Source organism: Hirundo rustica, chromosome 7, assembly GCF_015227805.2.
Source record: "Hirundo rustica isolate bHirRus1 chromosome 7, bHirRus1.pri.v3, whole genome shotgun sequence".
NCBI classification, from domain to species: Eukaryota; Metazoa; Chordata; class Aves; order Passeriformes; family Hirundinidae; genus Hirundo; species Hirundo rustica.
The window spans coordinates 27,248,044-27,271,686 of record NC_053456.1 but is presented as its reverse complement, the minus strand read 5'-3'; the positions used below and the strand labels follow the sequence as shown (position 1 = coordinate 27,271,686).

General features: G+C 41.3%; 3 protein-coding genes across 4 annotated transcripts in view; 2 read left to right on the top strand and 1 right to left on the bottom strand.

The window, feature by feature from the left end:
• Positions 1 to 813: 813 nt before the first annotated feature.
• TYW5 (tRNA-yW synthesizing protein 5) lies at positions 814 to 11,094 on the bottom strand. The gene is made up of 8 exons (XM_040069622.2): positions 10,964 to 11,094; positions 9,987 to 10,141; positions 6,893 to 6,962; positions 5,972 to 6,016; positions 5,354 to 5,491; positions 4,661 to 4,748; positions 4,072 to 4,188; positions 814 to 2,389 (listed from the first exon to the last, which is right to left on the bottom strand). The coding sequence occupies exons 1-8, from the start codon at positions 11,048 to 11,050 to the stop codon at positions 2,133 to 2,135; spliced, it is 957 nt and encodes a 318-aa protein (XP_039925556.1). The 5' UTR covers positions 11,051 to 11,094; the 3' UTR covers positions 814 to 2,132.
• A 734-nt stretch (positions 11,095 to 11,828) lies between these two features.
• Positions 11,829 to 18,927, top strand: MAIP1 (matrix AAA peptidase interacting protein 1). Its single transcript, XM_040070366.2, has 5 exons — positions 11,829 to 12,142; positions 14,100 to 14,171; positions 15,950 to 16,076; positions 17,066 to 17,216; positions 18,511 to 18,927. Exons 1-5 carry the CDS (start codon positions 11,831 to 11,833, stop codon positions 18,587 to 18,589), a joined length of 741 nt encoding a protein of 246 aa, XP_039926300.1. The 5' UTR covers positions 11,829 to 11,830; the 3' UTR covers positions 18,590 to 18,927.
• A 2,994-nt stretch (positions 18,928 to 21,921) lies between these two features.
• SPATS2L (spermatogenesis associated serine rich 2 like) overlaps positions 21,922 to 23,643 on the top strand; it is a 147,064-nt gene continuing 145,342 nt past the window's right edge. The window contains exon 1 of one of the 2 annotated variants that reach the window (XM_040069701.2): positions 21,922 to 22,078. The gene's annotated coding sequence lies outside the window, so the exon portion shown is untranslated. The remainder of the gene's footprint in view (positions 22,079 to 23,643) is intronic. The other variant, XM_040069703.2, reaches the window with a different exon arrangement.

The window sequence follows — 23,643 nt, the reverse complement described above, 5'->3', positions numbered from 1 at the left end:
AGTTGTTTTATTGTGGCAGGATCTCTAACAGATAAATGTCCACAAAATGTCAGTGGCTCTAATTCTTTGTGTGATTTCAGTAATGGATTTCAAAGTGTGCCTACCTGTAATCTCTTACTATGTTATCTGAAAGTTATTCCTTTAATGTTTTCACCATTCATTCATCACTTTATTGCCTGCTTCACACCATGTTGCACAGTGGTTACAAAGCACAAAGCAACTTAATTTTTTTTAACACAGTAACTTCAAGATTTTTATCACTAGTCAGACTACATCCAGATTAAGAAAATACATTTTTTAAATGCTTGTATTCTACTTTTATAGCATTTCAGAACACCTGTTTTAGAGAAGTTACTAAATACCAAACTGGAGAAACCCTTTCAAAGTTAAACAAGTTGGCAGCATGAAGATAAAATTTATACTTGAGTGTTGAGGGCGCCTGAGAATACCAAACTAACACCTCCCTTTTGTGAATGGAGATCCAAGGAATGGCAGAAGGAGGCATCAGCACAGTACTTCTCTGTATCAGTGTCTTGAGAAGCTGCTGGCAGTTATAAAGTGATGGCTGTGCAGGCACAGTGCTGGAACACAGATTTGTTGAGCCCTGCAGGCTCTCTGAACCTCTCCATTCAGTCCTAACACACAAATGATAAGCTCTGTTCACCTCTGCAATTCAGACTGGGCCTTTGACGTTACCAGTCCAACAAAGCCAAGAGGTTACCCCAGCTTAATGGGCAGAGATTCTGTCTCAGCAGTATGCACAAGCAATCCTTGTTCCTCTCTGAACAAAATTTTGGGAGACCTATTTGTGAGCCCAAATTTAAATTCTACCCTCAGAACGTACAATGATGCCCGTCAGAATCGCTTGGCTGGTTCCATTCATGCTTATTCATTGAGGTGGCTGGGTGCCCATTCACATGGTACCAGACTATTTTCACTGTGTTGAACTGCCAAGAAGAACAGGTTTAGAAGAATAATCTGCAGTGTTCAAGCTCCTGCTCTTCTGAAGAAAGCTTTTATCCAGCATTTTTTAACACTACACATTTATTTAGTCTAAGAGCTTTTGACAAGTTACAATTCTCAAAAAACATTGCTAGAAGTAACAGACTGACCTAAGTCAGATAAATGCTTCATTTCCCAAACAGCATAAGTAATAACTTCAGGGGCTTCAAATAACTTCAAAGAGTCAATGATTTTTTGTCAGATTCCCACCTTTATTTCACAGTGCTTTTGTAAGCACCACAATCTGCTGAAAAAGTAACCTACAATGCCTAAACAACAGGCTCCACCCCAAAAGGTGCTATGCAAACCCCCTTTCATATGGTAACAAAGAGCACGGTCAAATACAGCTCCCAACAGGTTCTGTGGCTACTCCACATCTATGAACTCCACTGCAGATACTGGACTGTATCTGAATGGGTTTGTGGGCAACATTAGGCAAGTGTGTCACAGCTGCAGGAACAGCAATGCTGTCTGCACGGGCAGATACTGCACTGAGGCAGTGACAAAAAAGATAGAATTCCCCTGCAGTAATACAGTATCGAGCTAGGAAAAGGGTAAATCAATTACCTTGTAGTCAAGCTGCTGTACAATTTTAAGTGTAACCTTGCATGGTTAATTTTTGCTTTTTTTTCCTGTACCCACTCTGTTTCACTACAAGGGGGAGAAGAAACTCCCTACACTAATTGCCAGGTTATTACTTAAAAAGAAACCATGACCATTACAGCTACCACCAATGGCTTGCTTGGACCTCCTCAGAAACCACTATGACTTTCCTAAAATTTAATGAGGTTGCATTCACAAAGATGTGCAGTTACTTCTACGCATACATGCTGTCAGACCACATAGCAAAACTTTTGTTCAGAAAAATTTAGGTAGAACATTCCAAAAAAGTACAGTTATAAGTGGAAGTACTGCAAATGTCATGGTAGAAAAGAAACCATCTCTGGATCAAGCAGACTGTGACCTCACTGCACATGAAAAACCAGAAAGAAAATCTAAAAGATCAACTTTGTTATAGATGAATTTTTATTGGTCTCACAGAAAGTGTATGTAAGTACATATGGACAGTTTTCATACTAACATACAATTTTCTACTTGCAAGGGACCTTGCTGAATTACAGTGTGTTACTTTATCCATAATCACTCCTATAGGCTTTTTCTTGGATACGTAACACCATTCTCCGAGCATAAAAATCCCTATATTCCTCAGGTAGTTCTTCAAGTGTTTTCAAGGCTCTGTCCAAGATCTGTATAGCTCTAGAGGCTGCCATGGGATCTTTATTTCCGTAAGTGTCAGTCTTATCATAGGACTCAGCAGAAAGGTGCTTCCAAAAGACATTCAGTGCCACTCCAAATTCCTCAGAAATTACATTATGGAACCACAAAGCTGTAGGAAGAACAGTGTCTAAAATCAAAATAATTGTCCAAAACTTCTATGTGCCTCCAGGCAAGTGTCAGAACTGACCAAACAAATCTAGTTGAGGAAAAGCCTCAACCACTGTATTTTTGTTTATTTATAAATATACATATGAATATATTGCATTGTACCAAATTTGAGTTTTCCAAGACATTTATGCTGGTCCATAACTTCTCATAAAAGTAAAAATTGCTGAAGTGTAGAGGTACTCAAATGTAAGCAAAGGATAAGCACATGTGTAGGATGAAAGAAAGACACCTTCCCTTACTCACCTCCACTCTAAATGCAGTTACCTATTTTCACTTAGCCCCTGACCTTGCACATACTGTCCACCTTTAATGTAAACCACCAGCATCATGTCACCCAGGCAAGTTCCAGATCTTCTCATAATGAACGCATGAGGTTTTTCATCTGAATCATCATGACTGAGGTAAGGAAGCCAAGACATCTTTGTTTCATTGAGTATATTTAAAGAATCAGTTTAATATGGTATATTTAGGATATTTGGATTTTAAGCTAAAAGTCTGAATGCTGTATTTATTGCATCTTAGTTGCCTGTAGATGCGGAAGACATAGAAAAGTTTATTCTGAGAAATCAATATGAAGTTTCTTCCAGGTTAGGAAGAAGGGCTGCTTCTACCTTCTTCATAATAACCACACACATTCCTCAAAACACATCCTTTTTTTTTAGTGATACAGACTGCAGGATGCTGACAAAACACCATTCTCTGGACTCAAAAATCTCTATACTCCCCAGTCAGTCTTAAGAGAGGTGAGTGTGTCTCATGTTTGACTCTGCTCACCCACTGGCAAAGACAAACAAGTATCTGGACTTCATAAACAAAAAACAGGGATGCTGACAGCAGCAGCAGTGTGACATCCAACTATCTAAATGTAACCAAAAGTTTATTTAGAAAGAAACATTCAAAATTAAGTAACAAGTCCAAGGCTAAGAAACTATTATAAAATAGCTTCCTAAAAACCTATTACCTTCTTGTTTACTGACCTGTTTATATTGCCCAGATAATGTAAAAGTGACAGGATGTATGTGCTGCAAGCCCACGATAAGCTAAAATAAAATCAGTAACAAGGAGGAGTAGTTCAATAGGAGTAATTAAAATGCCTTTCCCTGACTACCAGAATTTGTCATGTCAGCCCAGGAAGCAGCTTTCTGCTTGCGCAGAGAAATTATTAGGACTTGTCTTTCCATTCCCCAAGGATGATTATAAATCTTAGGAAGGTTCAATAACTCTACCATTCCTAATTCTCATCAGACCATGTGCCTCACAGTGCTTAAGTGCAGAGCTACAGAAGAACAGAAATGCTATTTCACTCAAATTCTGTCATTAAAAATCCCTGAAGTAATATCAGATTTCAGAAGGTGAGTTTATAGTACAGTATTAGGACACAAATTCAGGAGCATACAGTATACACTTGAGGGAAAGTAAAATTTGTAGGTAGATATAATAATACTGTTTTTCAGGTTAATGGTACAGCTGGAAGAAGTAAATGAGTTTTGCCAACATCTTTCAATGCTCCTACTTAAAACAGAGAAATGCTTTAGACACCTCTTACCATCTCCAGAAATCATAGATCAGAAACAAGACAGTTGAATTGGTCAGTTGAATGGTCAGGAACTATTTACTACTTACCCGGAATAAATAACACATCTCCTGCTTCCAAAACACATTGATAGCGCTTGGCTTTCACAAAAAGGGGATATTTCTCCAGGTCTGGGTTATCCACATCCAGCACCTCTGATTTAGTACCTAGGAAAATGCCAGTGAGTAAGTATTCCCACTCTTCCAATAGTAACAAAGCACTGTCATATTGCTGGAAATGGCAGTTCTTGAATCAAATTTAGTGCTGCTTTATTTCTCAAAACCAGGGAAACCTGATGGCACCCCTCATTTACTGAAGAGATGTTCTCCTGTTGTCTGTATTTGTTCTGTAACTGCAACCTTATTAACACTAAAACCACTTTTCATGACATTTAAAAAACCATTTTGAACCCAGACAGAACATTTTACTCCTTCAGATACGTGTTGAAAATAATCAGGAAAAGCTGCTTTTCTCCTTGGCTTTGACTAAAGCACACAGAATCAGAGTTAAAGGAACAAATTACTTCTTTTATACCAAGTCATATGTTAGTGATTATTTTCTACAGTGCAACACTTGTGACCTAAGTGTAAGAAAAGCTAGATCACCAAACTCTGAACTAGATACCTATATCATGCATACCTGATAAATATAAATATGGTGCATCTCGAGGACTGTATAGAACAACTCGTTTTTTTCCTGTGACTTGGATTAAGAAGTTGTCCATTACCTGGGATGAGTGTAACAATAGAGATGTCAGCCAAAAGTTGAGTGAATAAATATACAGACTTCAACTAATCGAATTATTAGCTTAAAAAAGAGAATTAATAAAACCTTCACATGTTAAGGATTATCTCATAAATAAATGTATTCAGAACTCACTGCGCAATGTTAGATGACAACCTTATTTGGAAGCTATTGCACTGCAGCCAGAAATCACTACAATAAATTGCACAGCTGGCAGTGTATTGTACAACTAGAATTTATCCTACTCTGGCTGTTAGAGTGAAAAATAAAAGAAAAGTAATGTTGAAGACAAAAATGTTGAAAGTTACTGTGTTTCAGATTTTCAACTGAAACTCAAAACAGTTTAAAAAAACAAAACATCCTTTAATCTTACAAATCTGGAAGTAGACATAAACCCAGTTAAGATATTATGCCTAAGCCATGCGACACTTAAAATTTACCGTACCAACTGAATGTGGTTCATTTCACTATTTCAAAATATGTGATGTTTGTTATTATTCTCTAGTCTCTGACAGAGATTTGCACCTTATTATCTCAACTCTGTAATGCCATCTGCAACATTTTATGCTAAACCCATGTATTACTTACATCATAATGTGTCCATAACTGTAATCCAGCTGAGCTGATGCGGAAGACGCTAGAGAAAAACTGTTCCTTCTCAAAGTACTCTGGAATATGAACATCTTCTGCTAAAATAGGAAACTGCTTCCTGATATCTGCAATATCCTGAAACAGAAAAGGCATAACTCTTAGAGACCCATCTATGCACATTGAAATGGGGAGCACTTCACAGTCATTTCCAATCATATGGAACAGGGTTAGGACTTCAGCACTGGCAAACACCTGAAATCAGCAATGCTTTGCAGCACTGACTTGCTCAATGCCATTAATAAGAACAGCCAGAGAGCTGCTCTTAACCATGGCTGCTAGGAATCACACTGAAGCAGCAAGAGATCAGCATAAATCCTTTTATATTATAAGTTTATAACAAAAGCTGAAGAAAGAGAGTTTAGCAATGTACTCTTCAGTGATCAGCTAAGCACTCATGCAACAGCAACTATTTTAGACACATTGAAGTACTCTGACCCAAATCCAGTCAGATTCACAAACCATGTGACCCTAAGTAAGTTGCATGACAACAGGCTTTAAAAAATATTTCTAAACTGCAACTTTACAATATTAGAACTGTAATCTCCAGTAACTTACCTTCCTAACATCTTCACCCACTGATCGCAAATAGTACTTTTCATCCTGAAGAGAACACAAAAAGAGAATGGTTTGGGGTTTTTTAATAAGATTTGCCAAAACACTTAAACAAAGCTTGTATTTTCTCATTTATCTAATGCAGAGTTTCATTAAAATATGGTAGAAATAAAGGGCATCTACAGATTCAGCTACTTTGTTACACTGCCTTTCACCGGTCCCTGCAGCTCATCTTGAGAAGTGGGAAAAATAAGTTAACTGAAAGAAGAGTAAAGTGTGGGGAGACTGATCAGCTGCTTCAGCATTGCTGTTACTGAACAGACTAAAAGCAAATGCAGATAATAATTTAAGTTCTTCAGTACACTGATGCAGAAAACTGTTTTGATTGACTTCAAAACTTAGAGCATTCTATGCAGCATAAAAGGTAAAAGGCATGTCTACATTCAAAACTATTTGCTTTCCAACCAGTTATCTGAAAAATCCCTAGCCTGAGCACTGATATGTAAATCTAACCACACACTTGCTACTCACAATTTATGTTACAATATATCTGGATTTGTATTTTGACAGTCATCAAATTCTAAAATATCTTCATGACATTTTCTTGCAAAACACGCAGATGATATGGTGGTTACTCTAGAGCAAGGTTTGCTTTCTAAATTTTATACTGGAATTTTTTTGTCATGTAAGCAGGTTTTTTTATGAGAAACAGGATGACTGAAGTTAACCACACTGTACACATGCAAAAACACTACTGAGAAGAACTACTTCTCTCATTTTTTTCTTTGGCATCAAGACACAAGACAGTGAACTTAAAGATCAAGTCTTTTACTGAAGTAAGACTTTAAATTACAATTCATCCCTTTCCTCTCCATATGCCAACAAAATAACCAACAGAAAAAACTGTGACGCTAAGAAAATTACCTCAGTAAGAAAGTACTCCTTGTGCTTGACTTCAGCTGCTCTTCGTACAAATACATCAAAAGGCAGAGTTCTGAAATATGAATATTTGAATTTATACCATGAATCAGCGTAACAACACACGGTCCAGACTGGAGATTTATAATAAGATCCCTTGCCATGTCAAGTATAATGGAAGATGCAATAGGCTGCTCTCTTAGTTTTTAACTTAATATGGTGACTAATCAATGTTTGTAGTGGATGTTTGAAGAGTTCTCCCAAGACAGAAATCCTACACTTAGAAACTTCTCTGCTTTAGTGAATTGTTCCAATATATATCCAAACAGAATCCTGTAGTAGCTGAGGCTGGAAGGCCCTCTGGAGATCCTGCAGTCCAAGCCCCTTGCCAAGAGCAGGGTTCACTCCAGCAGCTTGCACAGGACAGCATCCAGTTCAGTTTCGTGGACCTCCAAGGATGGAGACTCCATAATCTCTCTAGGTAACCTGTTCCATTTGTTCCATTGTTTGACTGTCCTCACTGTAAAAGAGCCTCTCTGTGTGTGTGTGTGTGTGTGTGTGTGTGTGTGTGTGTGTGTGTTAAAGGGGTTAACAGAATTTCCTGTATTCCAGCTTGTGCCCATTGCCCCTTGTCACCATGAACCACTGAGAATCTGGTTCCATCAACTGTTCATACACTTTGTTAAGACCCTCTCTTGAGCTTAGGAGTTCCGAATGGTCTGAGTCACAGAACAAAACATCTTTCACAGTCAAATTAAGACTCAAAATGTGACAATACTTGCTTAACTGTTTTGTTAAGTGTGTCATTTTTAGGATTGTTTACTGCACATTTTTATAAATTTGCAGAAAAGCTCAGCATCAAGAAAACTTCAACAGAGAAGTTGCACATGCTTATGCATTTTCTGCTATGAATTTGTGCAGGAACATGGATAACTACCTTCATTTGTACATCTATAAAATTGATTTCAGTTATATGGATTTTTTTTTTTTTTTTTAATATATGCTTTCCCAGCTCCTTGAAACAGGAGTTTTAATACAAAACACAGGAATCTTGGTATTTCCAAATGTTTCTTTGCTTTTCCCTTAAATTTACTAAAGACAACTTCAGAAGAGTCACTGGGCATTAGAGCTGGTCCCTCTGCAATCAGTTAAAGTGTTACATATTTATCTACATAACGGGAGCTTTTCATACAGATTACAGGTTTTGGTATCAGTTGGTAGCTGAATGGCAAACCAAGCACAATCAGCAACAGGACATGGACTCCTTAGCATGAATTCAGTGTTACATTCATGCAGCTCACCATCTCACACTAAGTGTCACTGGATAATGAATCACTGCATGTAAACATCACATTTAGAGCAACCACCACGTACTCAGGGTTAGGAAGAAAGCATTCTTGAGCAAAAATTTTTTGGGATCCTGTTATCTTTTTTACTAGAATGTGAACCTGCATCTGACAGTACTTAAACCAATTCTCTAAACATTTTAGGCTTGTTTGGAATAGGCAAATACAAAACCCACTGAAATCAATGGAAAACCAAACAAAACACAATGCTCTGACTTCAGCCAAACTGTTTCATCATGTCCACTTACATTTGCTGCTGAAGAAAGTGAGAGCACAGCTTTACTACAGCTTAAACGGATGCATTCTGGTGCTACCACAGCTCTGCCCTCATCCCCCCCATCTCCCCCCTTACAGTAGCACTGGCAGTCATCTGACCTCTCCATGAACCTGCTTACAAAGCTAAAACAGCAGAAAAACATTCAGATTTCTGCAGCACGTCACAACCTGGCTGAATGAGTTCCAGAACCAACACAAAAACAGGGGTAGGAGCATGCAACATACAACAGAACTGCAGTACTACTAATGTTCATCAGTTTAAACTGATGGAACTGCATGTTCAGACCTCAGAGCTTCTATTCTTTTGCTCCTACTTATTGTTTCTTTAGATTAGAATGAGGGGCTTGCTGTGGAAAAGGTCAAAGCTTTCTGAATTTCAAATGAAGTATGTGAAAGTTCTGACAGCTACTATAATGAAACACGATCAGAGCATCCATACGGTGGTCTACAAACCTGCTAAAACTAAGACTCCAGAACAACTACAACAACTGTGAACTCACAGCAAGAGATACTAAAAAAATCCCAAAACAGAGCAGGAAAATGAAGTATGGAGATAAGGCGAAGTTGGTCAAGTACAACCTAATTTCAGAGATTCAGAAGTTCATTATGCAGTGAGCAGAATGCATCATGATTGTAACTTGTGCTTATCCCCTGAACAACAGGCTCCACCCAGAGACTTGTAGCTTGTGTACCCCTACAGCATTCACTCCCACCTGCTCAGAAGTTTAACAGACTGAGCACATCCTCTTCCCACTTGGAGAAAACAAAGGACTGCTAAAATAAAGGCATTTACCCATGACGGGCAACACAATGACTGAGATTAGATGAACTCTGAAGAAATATTCTGGCAGTTACATAAGAGAAGCTCCAGAGGAGATCAAGGGGTTTTGTGGCCCACATCAAGATTAAAGAGCTGGTGAAATGTGTGATGTCCAGTGGTTTGAATATTCTGAAAGCTGCACATGCTAACTTTGAAAGGAGCTGGGTTTTAGTTACACCCTTTCTGGAGTGGAACAGCATGGCTGGCACACACACACCGGCATTCAAAGGGGATCAGACACACAGTGAGCCAGAAATTATCACTATTCAGTAACACTGAGAATGCACCATATAACTAGAACAAAGTACCAGGTCATCAACTGTAGATATCAAAAGTGTTTTGGTTTGTTTTCAATTAACAGCTGCAAGTGCAAGGCTCAAATTTCCTGCAAGAGTGTTCTGACAAAATACGTTTACAACGCTTCTTCATGACATCACTTTCAAGGTGCTGTCTGGCCTCTCATTTCACCCTCATTGCATTTATTCAGGGTGTAGAATTAATAGAAGAGGGATAAATCCAGGAGAACCCTTTGATACATAATGTAATGTTTTCACAAACTATCTTCCTATTCCCACCCTCAGCTTCAAACAGATGCACTGTATGTCTGTAAGTTACAAACACATGCCTTTAAAATACAAGAGGCCTTGGAGTGAAGTACCTATACACAAAGTTCTTACTGAGGAAATCCATCTGTGGCACTGCAGAAACATGAATCTTCACTTCTTTAGATCCTTCAGCTTGGCTCAAGTAATCTACTGTCCATTTGGTGGTGCAAGTGCCCAGTTCCAGTCCTGTCAGCACTACCGGCTTTCTCTAAGGAACAATAAAAAAATTCAGTGGTGAATGATCACAGAATCCAACAGGAAAAAAAAAAATTACTTTTTCAAATTACATCCAAGCAAATAAATCAGTTGAATGCCAGGATCCACTACACAAGGTCACAACTAATCTGTTCACAAACAATGTAACTCAAATGCTGAACGTAGAAACAAAATGCAATAAATGATGGAACTGTTTCTCTATTAACTACGTGTTCTTTCCTGGTTGGGTAAGGAAGGATATGGAGAGGCAAAGACAATTATAGCCCACACTTTGTGCTGGGGCCACTGAGGAATCCAGCCAGATGAAGGAACAGATTTAATCGTTCTAGCCAAGGCTTAGCAAAAAATATGTAAAAGCCCACACGGTTAAGGTGCAGACTGTGAGCTGTGGTGATGTCGTTACGTTCTCAGAGGAGAAGCTTTTTCCACCTATATCAAGGTTCCTTGCTGCTCACAACCACGAACAGGTCTGATCTAGCCCACACACAAAAAGTAGAAAGGCACTTTTAATTGGCACCTCGGAGGGTGGGGGGAAATAAAACAAGAGATGACAAAGCAACAACACTTTTTAACCACTCCCAAAGGAAATGGACTCTTACAGACATCACCTGTCGGAACTAGCCAGCAGCTCAGACAGGATCTGCCTATCTGCTCCTTGCTCCTGAACTCCCGTTCCTCTCAATGGATCAGGGCACTTTTCCGGGAACGCACAAACCAAACCCCTGAGGTTTCCCTGCCCCAGCAGTGCCGGCTGAGGAGGGGTCCCCGGACACCTCCCGCCTTTCCCGGTGTCCCCGCTCGGAGCGCGCCGTACCCGCGGGTAGATGTCCCGCAGGAAGCGCTCCCGGGTCACCCCGTCCAGGCGCTCCAGGACCACGGCCGCCGGCTCCCGCCGCTCCATGGCCGCGGGCACCGCGTCCGCCCCGGCGCTTCCCCCGGAAAGAGGAGCCCGGCAGAAGCGTTCCTGCCTCTCCCCCTGGGCAAGGGCCGGGAGCCCGCGGATCGCGGAATTGTCAGGTTTGGAAGGGATCTCTGGACACCATCGAGTCCAACCCCTGCCACGTCAGGGTCACCGGAGCAGGTGACACAGGAACACGTCCAGGCGGGGTTTGGACGCCTCCAGAGAGGGAGACTCCATGACTTCCTTGAGCAGCCTGTTCCGGTGCTCTGCCGCCCTCCACGTAAAGCAGCTCTTTCTCAAGCTGAGGTGGAGCTTTCTATGTTCACTTTATGGCCATTACTCCTTGTCCTGTCAGTGGGCACCACTGACAAGTGTCTGGCACCATGCTCATGGCACCCGCCTTTGGGGGATTTATATGCACTCATGAGATCCTCTCCCCATCTTCTCCAGACTGAACAAGCCCAGCTCCCGCAGTCTCTCCTCATGAAGAGAGATTCTCCAGGCGCCCAATTAACTCTGTGGCCTCCGCTGCGCCCTCTCCAGCAGCTCCTCGTCTCTCTTGTACTGAGAAGCCCAGAGCTGGACACCGTACTGCAGACGCGGCCTCACGGGGGCCAGCAGAGGGGCCGCCCCTTTCTCCGTTGCTGCCCGGGGCTCGCGTCCCCTCACCGGGCGCGGTCGGAGCCGCCGGCCGCTCGCGCCTGCGCCGGAACCAGCGGCGGCCGCAGCCGTGTTTCCGGGGAGCGGGAGTCGCGGCGGACGGGGCGGGCCCGGGCCGTCATGGCGCTGCGCTGCGCGGCTCCGGGCCGTGTCCGCTGGCTGGCGCGGGCGCTGGCGGGCTCTGCCCGGCTCCTGCCGCCGGCCGCAGCTGCGCCGGGCCCGCCGGGCCCCGCCCGGGCCCGCCCGCCCCAGCCCGGCGCTCGGTTCGCCAGCAGCGCCGGATCTGGTACCGAGGGCCCTCAGCGGCGTGTAGTGGTAGTGAGGATCACCAGTCCCATCGCCTGGCTCCGCACCCGCTTCTACTACCTGCTCATCCGCCTCTACTTCGACCACGAGTTCAGCGTCGAGGAGTTCACGCGGGGGGCCAAGCAGGTGAGCGGGCCTGGGGCCTCGGGGCGAGGAAAGCAGCCGGCCTGAGGGGAAAGGTCCCGCTGCCCCTCCCTAGGGGCTGCCGATGCTTGCCATTATTTCCGTGGAATTATAGAACCAGTTAGGCTGGAGAAGACTGAGGAGATAATCACAGATGAACAGAACCGGCGAGGTAGGAATGGAGCACAGTGGGTCATCTGCTCCATCCTCCCTCCTCCTTCTCCATCGGCTCCAGCAAGGCCGTCCTAGAGCACATGGCACTGGATTGTGTCCAGACAGGTCTGGAATATCTGCAGTGAGGGAGACTCCACGACCTCTGGGCATTCTGTTCCAGTGCTTGGGCATGCTGACAGTAAAGAAGTTCTTCCTTGTGTTCAGGTGGAACTTCTGTGCGTCGGTTTCTGCCCGTTGCCTCTTGTCCTGTGGCTTGGCACCACCGAGCAGAATCTGGTCCATCCTTCAGGCCCTCCCCTCCTTTAAATGTTTCTACACATTGATGAGATCCCTCTCAGTCATCTCTGCTTGAGGCTGGACAGCTCCAGTCCCGTAGGCTTTTCCAGTAGGAGAGATGCTCCAGCCCCTCAGCCCTTGCTGTTGGGCACACCCCAGGAGCTCCTCGTGTCTGTGTTGTATGTTGAGTCCAACCTATGACCAAACACCACTTTGTCAACCAGTTTTTGGCATCAATGCATGTCCAGTCTTTCCTTAAACACCTCCAAGGGGTGATTGGGCAGCTCATTTCAATGCTTGAACGACCCTTTCCATGAAGAAATTCCTCCTGATGTCCAGCCTGATGTTATTACATGTGGACATCGTGGCACTAATGTGCTCCTGTGTGTAAAATACCTGGAGTTCCCCACTGCTGCCTCCAAGCACCACACCTTGATGCAAATGATGTTAGCAGAGCTGTACTGTTCTTCAGGAATTTCTTGTTATCCCAGATCCCACAATTAAAATTAACTGGTTAAGCCAACCCCCAAAGAAGAGTGAAGGAAGGTGCTGCCAAATGTTATAGAGGCTTTAGGGAGAAATGTGTCTCTTAGCAGGTTTTCCTGAAATGGTAAAGCTTAGACAGCTGGTGTGTATATTTATTTCTACAAATTCATGAGCCCCATAAGTTTTGTCAGCAGAATGTGTTGAAGAAGTATAAGTACCTCAAAGCTGTACAGAGTTATCTGTTGGGAAAGTTTTTATTATTATATTTACTTTTAATGAACCAGCTCAAAACAGCACATCAGGGGACAGAATGTTAAAATGATTAGGATCAATTCAAGAGAGGAAAAAACCCACAACCTACAACAACTAATTTGACACATATGCAGAACCACCTGTTTTACCTTGGCCTGGTTTTGGGGGTTTTGTTTTGGTGTTTGTTTGTTTTTACTTGGTGTAGAGTCCTAAATACACGGTCCTTCACGAGTGCGCTACTTGAATATGCAGAGGCATAATTGTATGTAAATGTACCTGCAAAATTGAGGAGAGAAAGGAGAGTTGAGCGTCCTGAAGTCCAGAGACTAAACCAGACTTCTGAAGAAAATTTGTAAATTGTAACATCAGTTTTGACTGAAACCAGAAGATGAGTTGGAAAAGTGGGCAGGGGAACAAAACATTTACAGGGAAAGACACAGACTGTTTGAATTATCAAAAAGAGTAAAAGCAGCAGATAAAATACTGCAAAGCTCTTTTTCTTTTGTAAACTATGGAGTCACTTACCTATTGGAAACTTTGATGTTTTAAATAAGAGATTGAAAAGAAATCATATAGTTTTGTCAGTTCATGAAATAACTCTTGTAATGCTGGAGGGTTTACCTTTCAATGGTGGTACCCTCTGCAAATACTGAAATCCTAAATCATGGAATATTTGGGTAGCTTGTCAAATACTTATGTATTTGTCTGAAAAATAAGCCAACCTAGAGTTACTTGTTCATGTTTGGGTTTTGTTTCTTTTTTATTTTGGTAGGCCTTTTCTGTTGTTTCAAAGCTGCTGTCTCAGCGTAAACTTGACCTGCTGGAAGAGCTTGTATCAGCAGAGGTAAAAGCTTTCCATCTCCTATTCTAGGCATTTACTGTCTGTTATAAAGTTACATGGATGCATTCAGCCTGTCATTATCTGCAAGCTGCCAGTTTGGTTTCATTTGGGAAAAACAGCATAATGTGACATAGGGCGGGCAATTTTTTGTCTTGCAGCTTTCTTTTATATTTAATTTCAAGGCATGAAACTTAATTCGAAGTTACTGTATTTAAAGCAAAATAAAATATATTTTAGCTGTTGAGCATAAGGACCAAATACCAGAAAGATTGCTGGTGTAGCAGGAGGATGGAAAGGCAGCGGGCTCTGCATAGCAGGTGGAATTGTGTATCTCCAGGTGTAGGCAGGTGGCTGAAGCTGACTCAGTGTGTGCACCAGAATTCGTGTGAAGAAAGAAACTGGTTTGTGCTCGTCCCTGCTGCACTGATACATTCCCACCCCCATCAGATCGTACAGCTGATTACTGCTTTTGGCTGAGCGGCCTCGGTCGTGTGTCGTGGTCTCAGGGATATGACTGACCTGGTTAAACATCAGTGCTGTGTTTTCTGTGGTTTTTTTTAATTTTAATTGCTGAAGCTGTCTTGGCCTTCCCAGGGCATGGAGGTAGCAGATACATCAGAGTCAAGTGGAGGAGAACTCCAGGTCTATGTCTGCCTTGTTACAGGATGCCAGCGTGGCCTGTCCTTTTGCCACCCATGCCTTTGCAGCAAAAGCTCTGGTGCTGTTCTAGTGCATCCCCTCTGAGCAGTCTTGCCTCCTCTCTCTGAACAGACATAGCAATAAAACGTGAGTTTGCTTCTTGCAGTTGTTTTGAAAGGGCATCTCCTCTGCTTCCTCTTGAAAGAACTTGCTCTGGTCGCTGTAAATTTTTCAGGTTTACATCGATGCAGAGATTTCATGTAAGCCAAGGATGGAGTACATGAGGCTGTGATCCCACACACCTTGGCATTTCTTTGGCCAGTGAATTTCGTACCTGCAAAAGGTACTAGAAACCAATGTCTCCTGTGAAGATTGCCTCTTGCTTCCATGTAACCTCTGCATTTGTTTGTTATTCAAAAATGGTAGATCAAGTTAGGGTGAAAAATAAGTATTAGTTAAAAATAAGTCCTGCAGTTTCATCCTTCCTTGTGACCCGCCTTTCTCATGTGGTGTTTGAGGTGCTACCTCTGTGCAGTTTTTGCACCCCACCATTTTCTACTTAACACAGCTGTGTGGATCGCAGGACACTTAGATAATATGGATGTGAGTGTCATAAGGACATTAATTCCCAGGGGAACAATTTTTCAGTCTGTTCTGATTTGCAAGCATTTCAACTTTCTCTAAATGGAGCGGGGATCACAAAATGGCAAGATAAACTCATCATGAAACTGAATTTCAAAGAAATTTGTGAAAGAGAGCTGAAAGATACTGAATCCAAAGCTTAGGGAGCTGCACATGGCGAGAGTTCAGCGGTGAGGAGGCAGAGTGTGTCTGTGGGAGCGAGCTTCGCTGGGCTGTTCTGGGCTGGCAGGGCTTGTGTCGCTGCTGCTGTTTTGACAGTACCTTTTCTAAACATTTTTAAAGATGCTTGGTTCTCATTTGTTTTGAGCAGTAAATGGAGCTTCTTCACTGCTGCTGAATAAGGGTTTAGGAGTGCCCAAACTTGCCAGTGCTTTTTCGCTTTAGCTGTTACGTGTGTTAGACAAATGTTTTAGCAATGCAGCTCATATTATTAACTGCAGTAGTAGATTGTTACTTAAATTTTCTAATGAAAAACTAAGTGACAATTTTTCTGAATTTAGGTACTTCAGGTGCTGAAGGAAAAGATTTCTTTGCTCCCTGACAGCCACAGGGATGCTTTAGCAGCTGACATTGATGCAATCATGTACACAACAGAAGGAGATGTTCGCATTTACTATGATGATGATGGTATGTTTAGAATCCTAAAACATTTCAGCAATAAGCAGTCTTATTTCCTGGTTTTGCTACTAAACAGACATTTTCCATGCAGATGTGGTTTTGAGTACAGTTTCTCATTCCTTGTTTCTCTGTTTGTAATTCATCCATATAAAATTTCTTAATTTCCTTTTAAACCAGAGAGAGAGATTATTGTTAATACATCATGGTACCGTTTTGACTTCTGTTTGGGTTTCGCTTCTTCTTCTTCTTTTGTACAGAATTTTATATTATTAGTCCTCAGCAATGTGAAACCACTCAAAAACAATTATTCTAATATATGCTGAAAGCTGTTTGCTTCAACAATGAAAATGCATCCCGCAAGAAGAATAAATGAAGGCTAGATAATGAAATAAATTTTGCTGGTTTAGTCTTTCTGTCATGAAATACCCATTGTTCTAGGACTCCTTGATTGGTTAAGGGGTTTTTTAAGCTAATGATGAGTTCAAGCAAGTTTTTCTTTTGGTTGGAGACCAGCGTTGTGTGCTTTGTTCACTGTCAGTGAAGTGGATATGATAGGTGGGTCTAACCCTGGGTCTTCAGTTGAGCATTCCAAATTGTCAGACCCAGTAAGCATTTTTCTTGCTTTAGGAAATAGGAATTTCTATTTCCCCTCTTAGATTGCTCCCATGTTTGATACTACCTTACATACATTTGTTGTATCAGTAGCTAGCTTTGGAATTTGTGGGAACCAACTTTTTTCCTACAGTTCCATTATATACGCTGCCACCACACTCATGGAAAAATAGGTATTTTTTTACAGAGTGTATTTTTATTATTGCTAAACAGTACGAGTAGGGCACAAAATGGCTTTATTACTCATTATTCTGTCCTGTATTCTTTATAGCTGAAGTCAGCTGTCCTTCCAGGGTCTCACTAGAATATATGCCAGGTAGCAAATAGGAGTATTTGATCCATGAGAAACATGAGATCTAACTTAAGTTTTGATTTATTTCCAACAGGAAGAAAGTTTGTTAGCATCCTGATGTGCTTCTGGTATCTGAATGGTGCCAATCTACCTGACGAAGTACCAGGTGAAGCCAAAGTCTTCCAGATTGTGTTTGGAGATGAAAACACAAAAGAAAAGAAACATCTTTTAACAGCAAACTATGAGTAAGCTTGCTTGTCCCTTCCTTTTCCCATGAGTGTCCATGAGGTCCCTGTGGGGAAGGCAGTTCTGCAAGCACTCCCACTGTGCCACTGCAGAACCTGGTGTTTTTAATTTACCTGGATTCTAGTCTAAGTTAATTCTCATCCAGCTTTCCAGTTTTGATCTGAGGGCCAAATTTTTTAAATACCCCTAATTCCATGATGTTATTTCCTTGCTTCTGAGTTGACATTAATGGGAACTGTTTCACTATAAGGAAGAGCGACATTTGGAGCACCAAATGAGGTTTCTTGTCCTCAAAGCACACATTAGGAAGATGGATTTTCATAGGAACGCTTATAAATAATGTCTGTGTTGGTGTACTGTTGTCAGAGCAGTGCAGAAAATATCTACACAGTTAGCAAAATGTATTGAAAATGAGATTCTCAGAAGCTGGGAGAAGTGAGGTTTTTTGTGTGATAAATGCAGTATGATCAAGGATTTCTACACCCACATTTGAAATTGAAAATATGGAGTCTAGGTGATGACATCTGAAACAAAGGTAACGCTCAGGAGGAGACCGGTACTTTTTGCCTGGATAGATTGTTGGGGATCCATCCCTTAGCTGAATTCAGCATCTTCCTTAGAGCTGGAGGCTTCTGAGGTTCCATTAACCTTGAGAGCCTTCCCTTAAAGCCTGAGCATCTTCCCAATCCCACTTTGCAGGAGTGGATTTGCACATGATTGCAAAGCAATGCTGTTATACTGCTCTTGTCCATGACGTGCAGGTTATTTGAGAACATGAGGGTTCAGCTTGAAGCTCAGACTTAGCTTTACATAAGGGAGACTCAGTGCTGCTGTTAACTTATCTTTGATGAAGTTCTGAAAATAATATTACCTGTTAAACTGCACTTCAGGAAAGATGAAAATTTTCAAATAAAATATGGAGCACGTGATTTCCCTTCACTTACCATCCCATTAAATGAAACCCTTTATTTGCAGATCAGGATCTTCCATAAAGCTTTATTCATATTCCTGCTGTGGAAACTGAGTGCTTTCTTGATATCAGGGTCTTTACTGTTGCTGCTTGATCCTGTCTGTGGGATCTGAACCAAAACACTCCGAAGTCAGTGCCTTTTGTTTCTTACTATAGAAATAATTCTTATCTTCCATTTTGGGGCATAAGCATTAAAGTTTAAGTAGCTTTTACAGCAATAAGTTTGAAGTAAAATATTTCTTCATGATTTCTTGTTGTATTAGTAGCGCCTTAGGGTCGAGTAAATTTTAACAACTCTTCACTTATTATCTTTCCTTTTTCAGGTTCCAAAGGGAGTTTACAGAAGGAGCAAAACCAGACTGGACTATTACACGGATTGAACATCCAAGGCTATTAGAATAAATGCCTTCTACAGCCTTTTTATGTACCACTGTAATTGTTTTGATAAAACAAATACCAGGCTCTTGAGGGTCTTTTTTTCCCTTCCTGCCCTTTCCTCCAAAAGAAGGATGAATTTTCTATGTATGATTTCCAAAATCTCTTTCTGAAGCTGCAGCATTACAGCATTACAGCAACGCCTTTTCCCTGGAACAGGCTGGTAGAAGTTGAATTGGTTCCAGTGCTCATCCAAGGCATTTAGCACAGTTTCATTCAGGCAGGTGTAATGGATGTGTCAATTTCTTATATTCAGAGAAGAAATGGTACTAGTTGAAAATAAACAACACTTAAATGACTGATGACCCTTCTGAGTTACTTTCTTGTGTTTCTTTATTTCCCTAGGGACTGTGCAATTTATAACTGAATAATATGCAAGATGAAATAGAGGTAGATGGACTTCTTAGCTTGTCTAGCCTCAGCAGTTCATTTTGAGGTAATCTTGCTTTTGAATATATTTGAGGTCAAGAAAGTTAGAGCTGCTATTAGTATTTGCTACAGGATTGGAGAAAGAAAAAGCTTTTAGCATTGCACTGGGAAAATAGATCGAACAGATATGTTTTGGAAAATTTTAAAAAAACCATTCCTTTCAATTCAGTAATATATAGGCAGTTCCAAGTTTAGAGAATTATGGAAGAAAGATCAGGTGAAAACACGAATTTAAAAGAGGACCTGACAGTGAAGTTAAATGAAGTCCTCTGTTTGAAATGTGTGTTAAAGAAATTACCAAATCCTTACAATTAAAAGTCACAACTGCACAATTTTCTAGTTGTCACTTTATCTCTGGTTTCTGGAACATGAGAATCCTGGTGTAAGTAGCTAGAGGCTTTTCTATGCAAATGAACAGGAGATCATAACAGGTTTTGCCATCCCCTATATCAACTTCAAATATAAAGCTAACTTTCTACCAAAGCATGTTGTAGACATTAGTGCAGTGTTTTGAAAGTGTAAAGTGTAATTACTGTGATTCACAGTAATTGTAATTAAAGGTATAAATTAGATTTTCCACAGTTCAGCTCTTTTGATCCAATGACTTAATGAGAGGCACATCTAAAGCGTATCAACTAGTTGATAACACGCTTGTGCTGCAAAAGATGTGATTGGGAATTTGCATGCACTGTTTTATTCTTTTGAAGTTGTTTATGTCTTGTGGGTTGGAGCCAAAGGGGGCAGCAGTTCCATGTTTGGAGTTTTTTTCCCGCTTCTGATTTTCCATTAAAAAATTATCCTGGAGACTGCAAATCTCCAACAGACAGAACTGCCCATGGATTTATTGCACCATAAATAAATCAGAAAAGTCATATAAATTACTAAGCTTGCTGCATTGGAAATTCTCCCACACTGAATAAAACTGGTGTAATTAAACTGGATTTGTAGTCTGATACTGGCTTCAGAAGAAAAAATACCACTCCACTCCAGAAAAACCCTCACAAACCAGCCCCAAATCCAACTTGTAATGGACAAATGTGGAAGGTTTGACTCCTTTTACCGGCCATCCATAAATTTTCTGTCATAAATCTGATCACCATAGCAATTAATCAGACTGAAGTGATGGCCACTGATGGGAATTTGTCATTTTATGGTATCCACATTTTCTCTTGTGGAAATACTTTTCTTATGTATCATTTATTCAAGCAAAACAAGATCTTCTGGTTTCTATGTTGCCATCCAAAAGCAGCAATAAGAAATTATTTTAGTTCCTTCAAGCTAGTTCCTAGTGATTATATTTCTCTGTGCTATCGAGGTTGCCCGAAATTCTTAAGGCAAAAAGGATGAGTAAAGGGTTAACTTTACTTCATCTCAAAGATGGAGAGACTATTGTCTTGTAATCTGGGGATTTTCAGTGCTGCCACTCAAATACCTTACTGTAAAAATCATAATGCTAACTTAAGTGTCTTGAATTTGAAAAACAAGCTAAAGGAAATGTCTTATTAAAAGCATCATCCTGATTAGGGAATCATGATGCTCAGCAGGAGCAGTGTGGGGATCCCTGTGTCGTAGCATGCCGTTGCTCACAGTTTCCCTTGCTGATTAGTCTCAGACATCACCTTGGAAATGACAGTGTGTAAGGATATGGGTGTGCTTAATTTCCCTTCCTTTTCCTTGCCTGGTGTCCGTTTCTGTTGCCTGGGGACAAGTACAATTGTAACAATAGTGTGCAGCCAAAAAATCCCCATCTAAAATCCCCATTTAGAATTGTTGCAGTTTTAGCCTACAAATGTTTCCATTCAAACCCCATTAATTCTTGCAAACCATGTTACCAGGTTTGGTAGTGATTTTGGGGATAAAATTCATACCTCTATTAGCAACACTGACCTGTCTGATTCATTTTACACAGGGCAGTGAGGTGACGTGGTGTCTGGACTACAGCAGGATGCAGATTCAAAGTACCACACTCTTCTCCCCTGGGCACCATCATGGTTCTTTAGGCCCATGTGGAGTTGGGAAGCCTTAATTTATTATTTGTTCATCCAGAACTCTGATCATACTTAATAACTGACAGCTGCCTGGCACAATTTCAAAACGTACCTAAATCCTGATAAGCACTAATTAAATCTGCCCAACAAACCTCCCATTAATTCACACACGCCACTCACCAGCAGATGGCCTTGGTCACAAAGCTATTGTGGCTGGGAAGTAACTGACATTAATGAGAGTGTAAGTGGGGTAAAGGATAAAATGGTAGAAGCATTAAGTGCTATTTAAATAATTTAGATTTGTCTTATTAAAAAATCTGTGTATTTTTCTTGGCTTTCATTGCAAGTCAACAATAATGTCTGGTGTTCTCTCTGGCCGTTTTAAAGTGGCAGTTTATCTGCATCCTTAATGTGGGAAAGATGTGCTGTACATGTGAATTCACATAGGCACCTCTGTGTCTGACAGTAGCAAAGCTAATTTTTAATATTCACATTTGCAAATACGTTTATCATGTTGGTTGTGTTCCTTTCCCTCCTGTCCCACCATTGTCTGATTACTTTAAGGGACACATTCAACTTTCTCCAGTTTTTAAGGCATGTTCAAGCTTGACCTTATCATCACTTCAGGTTATATTCAGTTAATTATTTTGAGGTTTTATGCCTGGAAATCTGTTTAGTAGTAGAAGTCGTACTGTTTATCACAGTAGTGATCATACTCCTTCAAAACTTCTCAGCTCCCCTGCTTGTTTTGTTTGTGGTGTGGTTAAACTTGATTTCTGCCCCATGTGCCCTATTGGCTGCAGGTGGGGGCTTTGAGATTCCTCACAGGCTGTAGTCACATGATGGCTCACAGCTTATAAGAGATGGGATACAAGAGCATGCAGTGCTTTTGGTTTCATTTCTCCTTCGTCCATGGGTGTGATAGCTGATCTCTTGGCACTGGACCACATGCAGACACAGGAAGAGGTATTTAGCTGTTGAAAAAGCAAGCATTGCCTACACAGCTGTGCTTTTGTTCTTCTAAGGGAAAGCAGCTGGGGTAAGTGCTGTGTCACAGGGAGTACTGACCACCCTAAGTCATAGGAGTTCCCCTCCTTGTCTTTTACCTTAATTTTCCATTGCTGGTGTGCTAGCCTTTTGGGTTTTTATAGTATTGCCATAGGATGGAGGTTGGGTAAGTCACCGTGAACTTGTGCAGCACTCCCTTAATCACAGTGTGTCTCTTACGTGTATTTTGTCTGATTTCAGTGGCATGTGCTTTTCCTAATGCAAAGTTATTCAGGGGAAGCTGTTCTGCATTTTAATGGGAGCAGACTGCAGCTTTGCTGCCTTTGAAGTAACTCCATCAGAAATAGAGGGAAGCTAAAGTTAGACCTGCTGTATTTTCTTGTGAGCCATTTCATCCCTCAGCTGCTGTCACAGAACAAGGCTTTTCATAGTGAGCTTGGTAGTGTAGTGCCAAGAGGCACGGTGAAGGAAAGGAGCAGGACAGCAAAGAGAAGTGCAGAAGAGGTGGCATTTCACCAAGGCTGCATCCCTTTGCCTTAAGCACATGGGGTACTTGGAAACAAGTGGAGGCTTGAATGGTCCTCTAAATTATATTTTGCAATTAACAGTAACTTTTTGCATAAAAAGCTGTGCTTGTATATGGGGAAGAAGTCTGACTTCTCAATATGAGAGCTGAGGTCCTGCCTTACATTTGCAGAGATTTCCTAGTCTGACTGGGGAGCTGTGGGAGAGGCTACCCAGGGAAAGGTGGGGTACATCAGAGCAACTAAAGGCTATTTCTGCCTTACACTGATTAGCAACTGGCACATCCCTAGAAACTGGAGTGAAAAAGGAGAGGGGCAGGGAAAATGCCTTGGTAATTCTGAACTTTCTGGAACCAGTTAGCAGGTACAGCTATGAGGTCAGTGCCATTTGCTAAGTCTGGAAGTGGAGGTTTCAGTGGTGCAATTGGATTAAGTGGGTACCTTGTTCCAGGCTGTGGGGCTGTCCCAGTGTTGGGTTCTGTGCTCACTTATGGTGTTAATGCTGTTCAAGGACCTTCACATTGCTCATCTGCACTGCAGCCGGACAAGGCCATGACTTGTTATTTTTTTGTAATGTGTATTTCATTTCATAGGCTGAGAACAGATAAATATAAATAATTCTTTGGGGGATGTTTTAAAAAATCCTTTCAAATGGAGCAGGAACTGAGAGATTGCAATATAAAGTGACAAATGAGCAAGTGACAATGAATTTCTGTAGTCCAGAACTCGTGTCATGCAAGGCACTGACCATTAACTAGCGGAAAATCTAATCACTACTGTGTGATTGGGATAGGAATTGTCATGAAGAGGTCATTGGAAGCTGCCAGAAATCTCTTATTCTGTATTTTCAAAGTACATATATTATTAAAGTCTGTAATCAGCTTAGTCAAGAACTTTGTCCTTTTTAATTATCAGTGGGGTCACTGTCCCTTAGGCCTACTCAGGCTCAGCTGCCTATAGCAGAACCTTCCGAGCTGTTAGCCTCTTTCCTGCACTTTTGTCATTAGTGTCATTAAGTCACTTTGGGTTTTTCTCTGAGATATCGAAGGATAGAGAGATTGCTGATCCTGTG

Bases quoted from the DNA above. Each gene is read 5' to 3' on its own strand.
- TYW5 (XM_040069622.2), bottom strand. From the start codon at position 11,050: ATGGAGCGGCGGGAGCCGGCGGCCGTGGTCCTGGAGCGCCTGGACGGG. The intron at 4,189-4,660 runs GTATGCATGATA...GCATTTTCCTAG, and splicing joins ACCATATTTATATTTATCAG to GTACTAAATCAGAGGTGCTG. The intron at 2,390-4,071 runs GTAAGTAGTAAA...TTCTTCCTACAG, and splicing joins AGATGTGTTATTTATTCCGG to CTTTGTGGTTCCATAATGTA.
- MAIP1 (XM_040070366.2), top strand. From the start codon at position 11,831: ATGGCGCTGCGCTGCGCGGCTCCGGGCCGTGTCCGCTGGCTGGCGCGG. The intron at 14,172-15,949 runs GTAAAAGCTTTC...TTCTGAATTTAG, and splicing joins AAGAGCTTGTATCAGCAGAG to GTACTTCAGGTGCTGAAGGA. The intron at 16,077-17,065 runs GTATGTTTAGAA...TATTTCCAACAG, and splicing joins CATTTACTATGATGATGATG to GAAGAAAGTTTGTTAGCATC.